The sequence below is a fragment of the Chrysochloris asiatica genome, unplaced genomic scaffold (genome assembly GCF_000296735.1).
Source record: "Chrysochloris asiatica unplaced genomic scaffold, ChrAsi1.0 scaffold00168, whole genome shotgun sequence".
Lineage (NCBI taxonomy): Eukaryota > Metazoa > Chordata > Mammalia > Afrosoricida > Chrysochloridae > Chrysochloris > Chrysochloris asiatica.
The window spans coordinates 643,561-657,215 of record NW_006408686.1 but is presented as its reverse complement, the minus strand read 5'-3'; the positions used below and the strand labels follow the sequence as shown (position 1 = coordinate 657,215).

Sequence of the window (13,655 nt, the reverse complement as noted above, 5' to 3'; positions counted from 1 at the left end):
CACTACGCTACCAGAGCTCCTTATCATTGTTTAATTTGGAAATTTAAAATACCCTCTTGCTAAGTGCTACTATGACACATAGCAGTTCTGGTGGGTTTGAATCTCCATTCTTGCAGTTAGCAGTCCAGTGCTTACCCTACCGTGCCACACCAGGAGTCCTAAAATATTCTACCTGCTTAATAAATCCAGTTTCAAGAGAAGCACTGTGTTAAGGATTGAATTGTATCCTCCCCAAAGACATGCTGAAGATTTTAACTCCTGTTCTTGAGAATGTGACCATGTTTAGAAATAGGAATGGTGTTACCAGTTAACATGAGGTAATACTGAATCCAATCTGTGTGGTGTCTTTATGAAAGAGGACAAGAGAGAAGACAGCTGCCTGAAGATGGGGGCAGAATTGGAGTGATACATCTTTAAGACTTCCAAGAAGATGGACTGACACAGTGGGAGCAACAGTGGGCTCAAATATAACAAAAACTGTGAGGATGGTACAGAACCAGACAGTGCTTTGTTCTAGGGTACATGGGGTTCTGAGTTGGATTTGACTCAATCACTTTTCATCACTAGAAGCTAGGAGAAAGACATAGTAGATTCTCCCTCAGGGGGGAAAAAAAAAAAACCATACAGCTAACACGCTGCTTTGAATTTGTAACCTTCAGAACTTAACAGCCACTTAGTTTGTGAAGTTGTCAAAGACTTTATTTTGCTCAGATCAACCATCAACACTCATAGAAGCAGCAATCAAGAAATCCAACAACATATTGCATCAGGAAAATTTGCTGCACAAGACCTCTTCCAAATGTTCTAGAGCAAAGATGTCAGTTTGGGGGACAAAGATGCACCTGACCCAAGCTATGGTATTTTCAATAACCTCATATGCATGTGAAAGTTAGACAAATGAATAAAGAAGATCCTAGAAGAATTGATGCATTTGAGTTATGAGGTTGGAGAATATTAAAAGTGCCATGGACTGACAAAAAACAAACCAACCTATATTGAAAGAAGTACAACCAAAATGCTCCTTAGAAGCCAGGATGGCCAGACTTCATCTCTCAGACATGATATCATGAAGGACAACATCAGGTTTGATAAAGTGGGGGGTCAGAGAAAAAGGAAAACCAAGGAGATGGATTGGCACAGTGGCAGTAGCAGTGGGTCAAACATAGCAACAAATGTGAGGTTGGCGCAGGACTGGGCAGTGTTTTGTTCTGTTGTGCATAGGGTCACTATGAGTCGGTCACTATGAGTCAGCACGTAGCAACAACAATTTGTGGTACTTTGTTACAGCAGTCTTAGGAGACTAATACACACATTCAGCCCTTTCTGTTACATAGCTGCTGCTAGACCTCACCTGTATACTGCAGTAGTAACTATTGCTTGGAGTCCTGATGTGGCACTGTGGGTAAAAGCACTGGACTGCAAAGTCAGTTTGAACTGCAAGTTTGGTGGTTCAAGCTCACCAGCTGCTCCTCAGAAACCTTATACAGGGTCACTATGGGTCGGAACTGACTTGACTGCACTTAACATCAACTACTGCTTGGAACATCATTATCTATTTCCTAAAATGTGATATACATCATTAGAGGCAAATGGGATACTTTGAGGTGGTACACAAAACAGGCATTTCCAATGTTAATTGTTTATTTTTACTGTTATCTTCTGTCTCTGGAAAGCAATAGTGGTTTCCTTTTAAGGTTGTAAAGTAACATTTGTTTTGAAAAGACATTTATGTTAGTTTTTAAATAAACCAATTCAAGAAAAATATTAGGTAAATAGCAGAACTGGTGGAGTAAAAATCATGAAGATACGACTGAAGTTTGGAAAATAATACCAGAGCTAATAATAGCAACTTCTAGGATAAGCACTGGACTGAGAACCACAAAGTCAGTAGTTCAAGTCCACCAGCTGCTCCACGGGAGAAAGATGAATCTTTCTGCTCCCTCAAAGACTTAAAAAGCCTCAGAAACCCTATACAGGGTCACTCTGAGTTGAAACCTACTCAACAGCACTCACCAACAAGGCTCTGCTCCAAGGGCTTACGTAAAAGTATATTTACGTTGAGTTTTCTAGTTGAGGAAGCTGGTTTTGAGAGGTGAAGCCATTTGCATAAGTTCACAGAGCCATGAGGTAGTGGAGCTCGGATTCAAGTCAGGTCTGTGGGACTTTAGATTCCTCTTCTCCTGCCTCCCCCTCACCCACTCTACAGCTTTGGAAACTGAGGTCCAGAGACACCATGATGCCTTGAACTCAGTCCTAAGGCAACTGGCATAGAGAGAAGTGGATAGATAAGACTCATTTGGAAGGAAGAATGAACAGGGTTTGTGGATGACTGAATGTAGGGAGTGAGGGGGTAGGAGTCCAGGGCCACACCTAGGTCTCTGGCCCCATGACAAAGTGGCAGTTGGGACAGCCCTGAGTTGTGGATCATGAAGGATGAAATTTGAATATGACAGGTAATTAATTTGTCCAGAAGGCCATTGGACACATAGGGGTGGGGCCCACTTGAGAGATCTCTGCAACAGGTGGAATATAGGGATTGATTAGTGATGTCCGCTTCGCGCACAGGCAGACTGCCAAGGGGAAGCTCATCTCTCAGCATCCGCCCTTTATAAACTCCAATAATGTAAACAGATGGTGGAAGAGACTCTTTCCAGAGATGGGGAAGATTCCTTCTTCAGTATCAGTGCCGGAAAATGGAAGTTGAAGAAGACTGGAAGTACAGGAGTCCTTAGGTTTTCCACAGGAGTCTTTATTACGTGTAAATCCAAGATCAGGCCTCCCCTGGGCCCCATGCAAAGCCCGGGCATAGGAACCGGTGGCTTCCAGGAGACACCACCAATCACAGCGCCTCCAGTGGCTGGATTGTGGAAGTGCAGGGCGGGGGGCCCTGTCTAGGTAACTACAAGTCCCAGCAGGCCCTGCCACCAAGGTGCCTCATCTTTCCTGGACTCTTAGAGCAGAGCCTCTTGGGAAATGTAGTTCTGGTTATTCAGGTAATTTGTCCACTCCCTGGTGTGAGTGGTACTGACACCGGGTAATGGCTTGGGCCAGAAGGAAGAGGGTAGATATGGAAGGGAGATGGACAGGGGTAGAGGGATGCTGAGGGTGGGGGCAGGCGTCCTGCAGGCAGACACCCCTCTCATTCGGCTTTGGCTTTGGATCCAGAGACAGCAGCTGTTGCCGAGGCAAGAGTTCCAGTCCCTGGGATCTTAGCTCGGATCCTGAGGGAGAAATGGGTGGGGTCAGAAAACGCACAGGACAAAGGTGGATAAAAGAATTTAGCTGAGTGCCAAAAGCCAGCCTAGCGTCCCCTCCCTTCCATGGCGTGTGTTGAACCTAATGTCTGATAAGGTTATAGATTAGTAATGTCTGCCATGAGCACCGGCAGGAAAAATAGCTGCCAAGGTTACGTTCACTAGACCTAGAATGGGTGTTCTTTCAGTATCCAAGGGGAAAGGAAATATATTAAGAAAAAACTCCCAAGCTTCCCCCTCCCTTCATCTCCATTCCATGCCCTTACTTAGCTTTGACGTGGCTCAACTGATTTGTCACCAATCCCACATACTGGTCAATCTGGACCTGGAAAAACCAAAAAGAAGTGAAAGGAGAAACTTGGAGGCGATTCTCTGTAATTTTTCTAGAACGCTGCTTCGTCCCTCATCTCCAAAAAGCTGGAGGAGTAACCCACTACTCACTTTAACTCTATAAACTTTAACATTGACACCCGTGGTCTGTGAAATAGGATGTTATGTGATTTGGATGTTGTGTGAATTTATAGTCTCTGGATTACAAACGAGTTTCATTCCTCAGTCTGTTTTAAGTTGCATTTGTCTATAAATTGGAACCATTAGGTATGGTTCGTTTCTAATGTCAGTTAATTAAATGCTTGTCTTAATATACAGTATATAGTGTACCTTTCTGTGCATTAAAAAACATTTAAATAAACATTTTCAGATATGCTAAAATATTTTTACCATAGTAATATTATAGTGCCTGTTTGTTACCAGGATTCATTGTATACACCTTGACTTTTTAATTTAATAGGCCTTACAAAGCTTAGGACCATGGTTGCACATGGGAGCTTCAAAATGTTTGTGGGGAAATTCCATTATCTTTTAACTCCATTTATTCATGATGTTTTTGAAGCATCCTCATATACGTGGTTGATGAACAGACTTACGCAGTGCACAGGCAGGGCTGTTAATATTTGAGCACGCATTTGTGTGTGTTCAAGGGAAGCTGGGAGTAGACGGAATTGCTGTTGGTCAGCTGAGTCCATGACTAAATTGTTGTTATTGTTTTTAGGTGCCTCTAGTGGGCTCTAAAGGAGCTCTGGTAGCATAGTGATTATGAATTGGGCTGGTAACCTCAGGGTCAGCAGTTCGAAACTACCAGCTGTTCCATGGGAGAAAGATGAGGGTTTCTGTTGCCGTAAAGATTTACAGTCTCGGAAACCCTGTGCAGGGTGGCTACGAGTCGGAACCGACTCCACGGCACATAACAACAGTGAGCTCTAACTCATAGTAACCCCACGTACAACAGAATGAAACACCGCCCAGTCCTATGACATGCTCACAATTGTTGCCATGTTTGTGCCTTTTGTTGCAGACACCATGTTAATTTATCTCATGAAAGGTCTTCCTTTTTTTGGCTGACCCTCAACTTTGCCAAGGATGATGTCCTTCTCCAGGAACTGGTCCCTCCTGATATTTATTAATGCTTGTTTAATTCTGAATTGATTCATATTTGTTTAACTGATTAATACTTGTTTAATTTATAGGGAGTCTCTGGGTGATGCAAATGATTAACATGCTTGGTTTAGCTGCTAACTTAAAGATTGGAGGTTTGAGTCCACCCCGAGATGGAAGAAAGCCCTATAGCAATCAATTTCACCAGAATCAGCCCTTAAAAATCCTGTGGAGCACAGTTCTATTCTGACACGTTTGGGGCCGCCATAGGTTGGAATCAACCTACTTTTTAAATCCTCAGTGTTCGTTAGCATTGAGTTTCAATCCTACAGGCATGGGGAGTAGTCAGTAGGCCTCTCTCCCTAGCATGGTTCTGTATCATTGCTCTATACTATCCGAGAACAAGGCAAGTCATTCAGAATGTCTGGAAGAGAATGAGTGTCAGATAACCCTGGTTATGTCCCACGTGATTTTGGCCTAGAGGTAAGTCTGTCCCTGGTGGCTGTTTCAGGGCATGTTGGGCATGCCTGTCTCAGTCTGGGTCTGGGATTGGTGTCAGTCAGGCCCTGACTAATTTACATGGGAAATGGCATTGGTCTGCTTGCACCTGGAATATATATTTGTCAGTTTCTTGTGGTATGAGGTAGAGAGGGCACTCATCTGTTTGTCTATTTCAAGTTAAGACAAGTGTTGTTCAGCGCAAGCTAGTTAGGGAACAAAGACTCCCAGGCTGCCTCTTTCTGGCGGGGATGTGACAGCTGAACCTTGGACCCACCATCAGATAGAAACACAAATGAGTCCACCTGCCTGGGCTGAAGCATGTCAGTTGATACTGTCTTTGTCAGTGGACACCAATCGAATGTCCTCCTCTAGCTGCTAGACTATAGCAGGGGGTTTCCAAAAGTTTGTGGGAAAGTTCTCTTGTCGTTCAATTAGTTTTCCCACACTCTTTGAAGCCCCCTTGTATTGCATTCGTTAGACTCTATTTCTTTGGCAGGAGTCCTGATATGGCCCTGTGGGTTAATGAACTGGACTACAAAGTCAATTTGAACCATAAGGTCAGCAGTTCAAGCTCACCAGCTGCTCTTTGGCAACCCTATATAGGGTTGCTATGGGTTGGAACTGACTCCACAGCACTAACAACAACCGTTCTATAGCAAGAAGCCATGATGGTGTGATGGGTTAAGCACTGGGTCAGTGGTTCAAATCCACCAGGATGAGGCTGTTTCCTGCCTTAAAGATTTACAATCTCAGAAACCATATTGAGCAGTGCTATTCTGGCCTATAGACTTACTATGAGTTGGAAGTGACTTGTTGGGTTTTGAACTATATTGCACTCAGCTGCTAACCTAAAAGTTGGCAGTTTGAATCCACCTAACCCATCAGTACTGCGGAAGAAAAGACCTAGCAATCTGCTTCTATTCCTACTATTATTAGGTATTGTTGTACACGATATTTTAAAACATAATCAGATCTTGGCCCATACTCACAACCACTGCTAGGTTTGAGGCCATTGTTGCAATTAATGTACAGCTAATGTTCAGCTACTCTGTCAATCCATCTTATTGAGGATTTTTTCATTGATCCTTCCTAAAGACCACAAGACAAAAGAACTCGAGGGGGCAGCTCTACTCTGTAATACTTGGGGTCGCCATGAATTGACCCTGATGGCAAGTACCAAGCACAACTTTGTTGCGGAAGGGTGGTGGTCAGACCTCATGTCTGGCTGGGGCACCTGTAAATCAGACACTGGCTCTGTCAGAGCTGGGAATGCCAGTTGGTTTTCTTGTCTCTGCCTGAGACATCTATCAATGGGATTCTGGCTTGGGGTGAAGTGGGAGGGGTGGGGGAAAGGGGCAGTCAGACCACTCATGTTTAGCTGGGTGGGTTTCTGGCAACTGTAGTCTTGCATGTACTCACCTGGTGCTGCCGGTATAGCAGAGGGAAGGTGAATAAACCAATCACTCCTGTGGGCACAGAGTTATGGGGGGGTCACGTCAGATCAAACAGTTCTATTCCTGGGCCTATCCCCCATCACACCCCAACTAGATACCGCCCCACCTCACTTGCCGCAACCTTCCCCACTCACCTAGAATGAGAAGCGTTAAACCGTTGAAGACGGCGCCCACAAAGGTCAAGATGTAGAAAAGGAGGGCCAGCTGGGGGCGGAAAGTCAGGGTCAGCAGAGGCTCCAAAGGCTGTGAACTTACCCAGTGGGAACCCTCCACCCCCAGGGGCATGGAGGTGGATGTTGGGAACCCAGGAAGGCGTGGGAGTCTGGGGGCACCTTGAGGGAGTCCACGAGGTCTTCCACCAGAAAGAAATGCCGCAGTCTCGTGGCCGAAGAGACCACTTGGGAGGCAATCTGATGGGACAAATGCTCTGTCTCCTCCCGGGTCAAGGTCAAGTCAATATCCAGGTAAGCCCTGAGGGGACAAATGAGGTGGGCAGGACTCAGGCTGGGGGTGTGTGTGGCTGGGACAAGGGTAAGAAGTGGGGGTCAGGGTGAAGACCAGAGTCTGGACTGAGGACAAGTCAAATGAACCAGGTGTCGAAAGGTTAGAGTTAAGGTTAGGATCAGTATCAAGGATTAAGGGTAAGATGTTAGGACTGGGGATCAGGGGTCACAGCCTAGTTTGAAGTCAGATTCGGGTCAGAAAACGGATCCAGAAGGGTCAGGGCCAGGGCGAGAATGTGTGCTTGACTTGAGGTACTGGGGTTGTGGCTGAAGGTCAGCGTCAGGGTAAGGGGTTCTCACTGGAAAGGGTTGGCGCCGTCCCCCCGGTTCACAGCCTGCAGCGCTTTGCGGTAAACCCTGAGAGAGATGGTGCCACAGAGCAGCAGCAGGGCCACGTGGGCAGCCACGGACACGATGCTAAACTGCAGGAGGCTGAGCAGGGAGACCAGGAGGCCCGTGAAGACCGCGCCTGACGTTCTCGAATCCTTCCAGTACAGCAGGTCCGCCACTGTCAGGGGGGAGGGGCATCAGGCCTGGCTGACCTCTAACCTGGGCCCCTACTTCCTGTCCCTGTGCTGTGCTGAGCTGAGCCTCCAACCAACCTCCAAATATTTACTAGCTCCTTTTTTTGTTTCTTAGATGCTTTCCTCATCTTTCCTCCCAGCCTCCACTTAAAACCCAAGTTAACCACCTAGCAATTTTCCTTAACTTACTGGCCTTTGTTAAGGAGCTCTGGTAGCGTACTGGTTACGAATCGGGCTGCGAACCTCAGGGTCAGCAGTTCGAAACTACCAGTTGTTCCGCGGGAGAAAGATGAGGCTTTCTGCTCCCGTAGAGATTTACAGCCTTGGAAACCCTGTACAGGGTCGCTATGGGTCGGAACCGACTCCACGGCACACAACAACAACTGGCCTTTGTTAGGTGCTATAGATTTCAACTCATAGAGACCCCATGTGACAGGAAAACTCTGCAAAACCCCATTAGGTGTCTTATCTCCCTGGGTGCAGATGGCCAGATCTTTTCTCCTGCAGAGCCACTGAGTGGCTTTGAACCAATGACCTTTAGATTAGCAGCCAAGCTTCAACCTCTGTGCCACCAGAGCTCCTTCCCTTAATCTTATTCATTTACGATATGGACACACATATGCATAGACATGCCTCTTGACTGTTAGTTATGAAAACTGAACCCACATATACACATCTCTGCATCTTGCTTATTTCACTTCACTTTGCCCAGAGAAGCCCCTTTGAATCAAGGGATAGCTCTTGGTTTGTTCTTTTGAAAGATTACAAGTATTCCCCACTGAACGGCAAATTCAAGTTACAACAAACCACACTTACAGCCGCCTGTTTTTATGCATGATTTGTGTATGTTTTAATGTATGAATGTCTTAAAATGTTTATCTGTAAATTTATTTGTAGCCAACATCCAAAGACAAATAAAAATTGGACTTTTAAGATCCAAACCCCATGATTAGTAAGTTGATTAGGACTCATATTAGTGATGTAGGACAGAGTAGAATTGTACCGCAGGCAGGGTTTCCGAGGCTGTTAATCTTTACCAAAGTAAACTGCCCCATCTTTGTCCCACAGAGTGGTGGATGGGTTCAAACTGCTGACCTTACAGTTAATAGCCCAATGTTTAACATGCTGTGCTATCAGGGGTCCTTTTATAAAGATACCGATAATAAGGGCAATTATAAAGAAAACTCAAAAGAAAAAAAGACCCACTTACCACAAAGTCATAGGAAAAGGAGCCCTCTCATCATTACATCAGGCACTACCTTTTCAAGGGATTCTAGGGTGTGGCTGTACCATCATCCATCTATTCAACCTTGACCTATTGCTGGGCCATTTGCTTTGTCTCCTTTTTGCTCTCCCCACCACAAAACAGTGTTGCAAGCAACATCCTTTTACCTCCTGGAACTTCTATTTATGAGCTAGTCTCCGGGGTGGAATCACTCAATGAACAGGTTATGAAGGTTTGAATGTCATAAATATTGCCAGATTGCTCACTGAGCAAGATCCTAATGAGTCTCATTTCCACAAACAACATATCAGAATGCTCTTTTCCCAATAGCCTGCCCCGCAACAGGGCTTATTAGGTGGCTCTGTAGGATAAGCACTGGACTGCAAATCACAAGGTCAGCGGTTGAAGTCTAGCCCACAAGCTGCTCCTTAGGAGAAAGATGAGACTTTTTGCTCCCACAGAAATTTACAGCCTCAGAAACCTATACAGGGTCTCTATGATTTGGAATCGGCTTGACAGCACTTAACAATTACACCCTTTTTTAAGCCCTGACTCCAATTTCTCATCCCTTTCTGTGACTCTGGACTCTTTGGAGCCCAATGTTTCATCTCACTCAACTAAAGTTTAATAACTCTCACATTAGAGCCCTGAGAATTCCTCCAGACTTTTTTAGTTTTCCTCCACACCCTCTCCTTTCTCCCATCTTTGCTCCAATCAAGCTTGGAAACATCCTAATTGGTCCCTTTCAGAATCTGACCCTTTTCACGTCTGTATCCTCCTTGTCCATATCCTCCATCTATAAGTAAATCCCCCTCCAAAACGTTCCTCACTCCCAGGCTCCCTCAAGGCCAGAGCCAGTGGGTGTGGGGGAGGGCCAGGTCGTCTGAGGCGGGGGCTAAGTTTAGGCCCGCTGGGGGGAGGGGGCCTGGGCCGCAGCTGTGCTGGCCTGTCCTGCAGCTGAGTGACAGCGCCACCTGGGCCCCAAGGCTGGGGGAGGGGGTCTCCCTGCCCCTGGCCCCAAGGTCCCAGCTCAGAGAAGGGAAGACCCTAAGCTCCCTCGGTACCCTCCCTACACAGCCCTTTAGCCTCCCAAACCCAGCCAGCAGCTCTGGGGAAGCTGGGGGACCAATGGGAAACATGTCCCAGATTTGGGGGCAATGAGGGCGAATCCAGACTCCTTTCCTCCGTCATCCAGCTCCCCCTCCCCGCCTTAGTCCGACCCGAAAGCCCACCTTCACTCCCCATCTTCGCTGCGAGTGAGAGGCTGCAGACGCCGGTGTTTCTCGAGGATTTTTTTTTTTTTGCCCACTATGGTGGAACCTACGGGGAGGGGTGGGAGGGGCGGGGCTTGTGTGCACTCAGCCAATGGCTGTTCACAGACGTGAGATCAAACCCAAAAAGGGACGTGGCTCTCTTTGTAAACTGTCAAAAGAAGGGCAGCTGAGAACCAGCCTCTGGAAGTTCCTGGAGGCGGGGCATATTATAAAGAGAGGCGGGGTCAATTAGGCCAAGTCAGGAAAACTTAATTCAAACCCACTGCCCGCGTCTTTATAGAAGTTGACTACCTCATCTTTCTCTCCCCCTATTCCAGAGGTTTGTTGCTGTTATTGTTAAGCGCCGTTGAGTCCGTTCTGACCCATAGCAACTCTGTATAGGGTTTCCAAGGAATGTCTAGTGAGCTTGAACCACCAACCTTACGGTTCAAACCGACTTTGCAGTCCAGAGCATTAACAACAGAGCCACACCAGGCCTCCCATTCCAGAGACTAGTGAGTTCGAAACTGCCGACCTTTCGTTGGTAGCCCAACATTTAACCCATTGCGCCACCAGGGCTCCATAGACAGGGAAGAGGAGAATTTTTAAAAGATGTAGAATCCTGGTGTGGTGCTGTAGGACAAGCACTGGACCATAAGGTCAGTTTGAACTACAGGTTTGCGGTTCAAACCCACCAGCCGCTCCTTGGAAACCCTATACAGAGTCGCTATGAGTCAGAACAGACTCGACAGTACTTAACAATAACAGAGTGTCCTTATAAACGTTTACTAGCCATATACAGAAGACAGCTCCTCCCCATCGCAGATATATATATAACTTTGTAGGATAAGCACTGGACTGTGAACCACACAGTCCGTGGTTTAGCTCACCAGCTGCTCCATGAAAAAAAGATGAGGCTTTCTGCTTTCGCAAAGATTTACAGCCTTGGACACCATATGAGTCAGAGTCGACTAGATGGCACTTACAACAACTAATTATATATATATATGGTGGTGGTGATGTGCCGTGGAGTTGGTTCCGACTCATAGCGACCCTGTACAAGGTCGAAGCTGTAAATCTTTACGGGAGCAGAAAGCCTCATTTTTCTCCCGCAAAATAGCTGGTAGTTTCAAACTGCTGACCTTGACGTTTGCAACCCGATTCTTAACCACTACATTACCAGAACACACACACTCTCTCTCTCTCTCTCCATATATATATATAGCCCTGGTGTGGCTCTGTGAGTTAATGTACCGGACTGCAAAGTCGTTTGAATTGCAGGTTGGCGGTTCAAGCTCATCAGTCACTCCTATACAGGGTAGCTATGGGTTGGAATTAATTCAACGGCACTTAACATATATATATGCATATATATTGTTGTTGTTGTTAAGTACCGTCGAGTCAGTTCCGACCCATAGCGGCCCTGTACAGGGTTTCCGAGGCTGTAAATCTTTACGGGAGCAGAAAGCCTCATCTTTCTCCCGCAGAGCAGCTGGTAGTTTCAAACTGCTGGCCTTGCGGTTCGTAGCCCGATTCGTAACCACTACGCTACCAGAGCTCCTTTATGTATATATAGATAGATAGATAGATATGGATATAGATATATAAATAGATATAGATATAGATATGTTGTTAATCCTAATGCTTCAAGGCGGGCTAACTTCTCAAGGGAGCGGGGAAACTATATATAAAGAGCCAATGACAACCCTCAGTTAATGGGAACAATTTTTTTTAAAGGATGGAGTTTCTCATATCTAGTCAATAACATCACCTTCTCAGTTCAACACTATTTTCCTTCCTTGAAATCCCACCCTTTGTCTCCCTGGAATCCATGGAGACCCATTGCTCACAGATACACCACTTACCTAGAAGGTGTGATTCCAACGTGAATTCTGATTGGTCCCTGCTGTCGGGGCACTGCCCCGTGATTCGCTCCCGTTCCAGTTGCCCCCACGGCTCTTCCTCTTTCTCGTCCAGCGAGGGCTCATCAGGCCAAGAGTTCGAATCCCGCGATCGGGAAGAGGACTGGGACGGGGTACGAGCCTGAGGAACCCCAGAGCCAGGGCTGGGCTGGGGAATCAGAACCTCAGGCGGCGAGGATTGAGCAAGCAGGAGGTGTAGGTTCCGTTCTATGGAGGCAGAGAGATAAGGAGTCAAGATCCTGTGATTTCCCCTAGGGGTGTGGTGAGACCCCCACCTTTCACAACCTCTGGCCCAGCCCCTCGGACTTCTCACCGTTCCCAGCCTCTCCCGCCTCTGATCTATCAGGCTCCTCATCTTCCAGCGGTGTGGAGCTGCTGGTGGGGGAGTCCTCCCCAGATCCTGCTCCCCGGGCGGCCCAGCCCAGTTGGTCCAACCGGAGCCGCAGGTCCTCCAGGGGGCGCTCAGCTGCAGAGGCGATGTCAGGGGCACCGTGGCGTCCGGGCTCTGGGGATTGGCTCAGGCTAGGAATGCTCTCCAGGCTGTCTCCTAGTCCTGGCTGAGGGGGCGGGTCTCGTGATTCTGAGATTGAGCGGCCCTGGGGTCGTGGGCGGCGGGCAGCCGAGTCCCGGCGGCTCCCAGAGCTCACCACGCCATCGAAGGCGATGTAGGAGAAGGTCAACTCCCGAGGGGTGCCCCAGTCCTGCGACGTGGTCTCCTCTTCGTCGTCCTCTGAGAATTCCCGGGCTGTGTGCAGCTCCCGGAAATCTGAGTCGTCGTTCCCGCCTGCAGTGGGCAAAGGCGAGTTGTAAACTTTCAGGAGGAAGGACACCGGAAGGCTTTACTTCAGAAGGCTCTCCTCAGCTCCTCTACCCAGCTGGGAACGCCTTTCAAGCCCCTCCCCTAGCATTCTCCCAATGCACTCACCTTCTGTGGAATCAGGGGTTGAGGAAGCTGTCGAGGGCGCTTCTTCTGCAAGAGGGAAAGAACGCAAGACTCAGAAGCTTGGATGTTCTAATCACAGAAGTGTGCCAGTCCTGAAACCTCAGATGGTCCGATTTAAACAATCTTTGATGTTTTAATGACAAGACCCTTAGGAGCCCTAATGACTCTGTATGTTAAGCATTGTGCTGCTAACCTCAAGGTCAGACGTTCAAACTCACCAGCCAATCCCCAGGAGAAAGCTGTGGCTGCCTGCTCCCCTAAAGATTTACAGCCTTGGAAATCCTATAGGGCTGTTCTACTCTGTCTTGTAGGATGGTTATGAGTCAGAAACAACTAGATGGCAGTGGGTTTTAGGACATTCTGCAAACAGACTGTAAAATCTTAGAATTACTGCCTCAAGACTCACAGAGTTTTGAATCCAGGAAGTTCAAATCTTGGAATTTCCAAATTAAGAATCACATTCTTTTAACAACCTTTTATTGAGCACCTAATATATGCCAGCTATTCCTCTAGACCTTGAGGATACAACGGTGAACAAAAACAGACAGTAACTGCCCCCATAAAGCTTAACCTGTAGGAGAGACAGATGTTGGGTAAACAAAAGGGGGTCTCAGAAAATTCATGGAAAAAAGGGAATTAAAA

General features: G+C 47.1%; 1 protein-coding gene across 1 annotated transcript in view; it reads right to left on the bottom strand.

Annotated features, from left to right (window-relative positions):
* Nucleotides 1-3,139: 3,139 nt before the first annotated feature.
* RTN2 (reticulon 2) overlaps nucleotides 3,140-13,655 on the bottom strand; it is a 13,050-nt gene continuing 2,534 nt past the window's right edge. The window contains exons 2-10 of the mRNA XM_006871333.1: nucleotides 12,996-13,040; nucleotides 12,384-12,854; nucleotides 12,014-12,277; nucleotides 7,447-7,654; nucleotides 6,976-7,114; nucleotides 6,778-6,847; nucleotides 6,609-6,655; nucleotides 3,521-3,579; nucleotides 3,140-3,221 (exon numbers count right to left, since the gene is read on the bottom strand). Of these exons, the coding sequence (XP_006871395.1) occupies nucleotides 3,140-3,221; nucleotides 3,521-3,579; nucleotides 6,609-6,655; nucleotides 6,778-6,847; nucleotides 6,976-7,114; nucleotides 7,447-7,654; nucleotides 12,014-12,277; nucleotides 12,384-12,854; nucleotides 12,996-13,040 (1,385 nt within the window). The remainder of the gene's footprint in view (nucleotides 3,222-3,520; nucleotides 3,580-6,608; nucleotides 6,656-6,777; nucleotides 6,848-6,975; nucleotides 7,115-7,446; nucleotides 7,655-12,013; nucleotides 12,278-12,383; nucleotides 12,855-12,995; nucleotides 13,041-13,655) is intronic.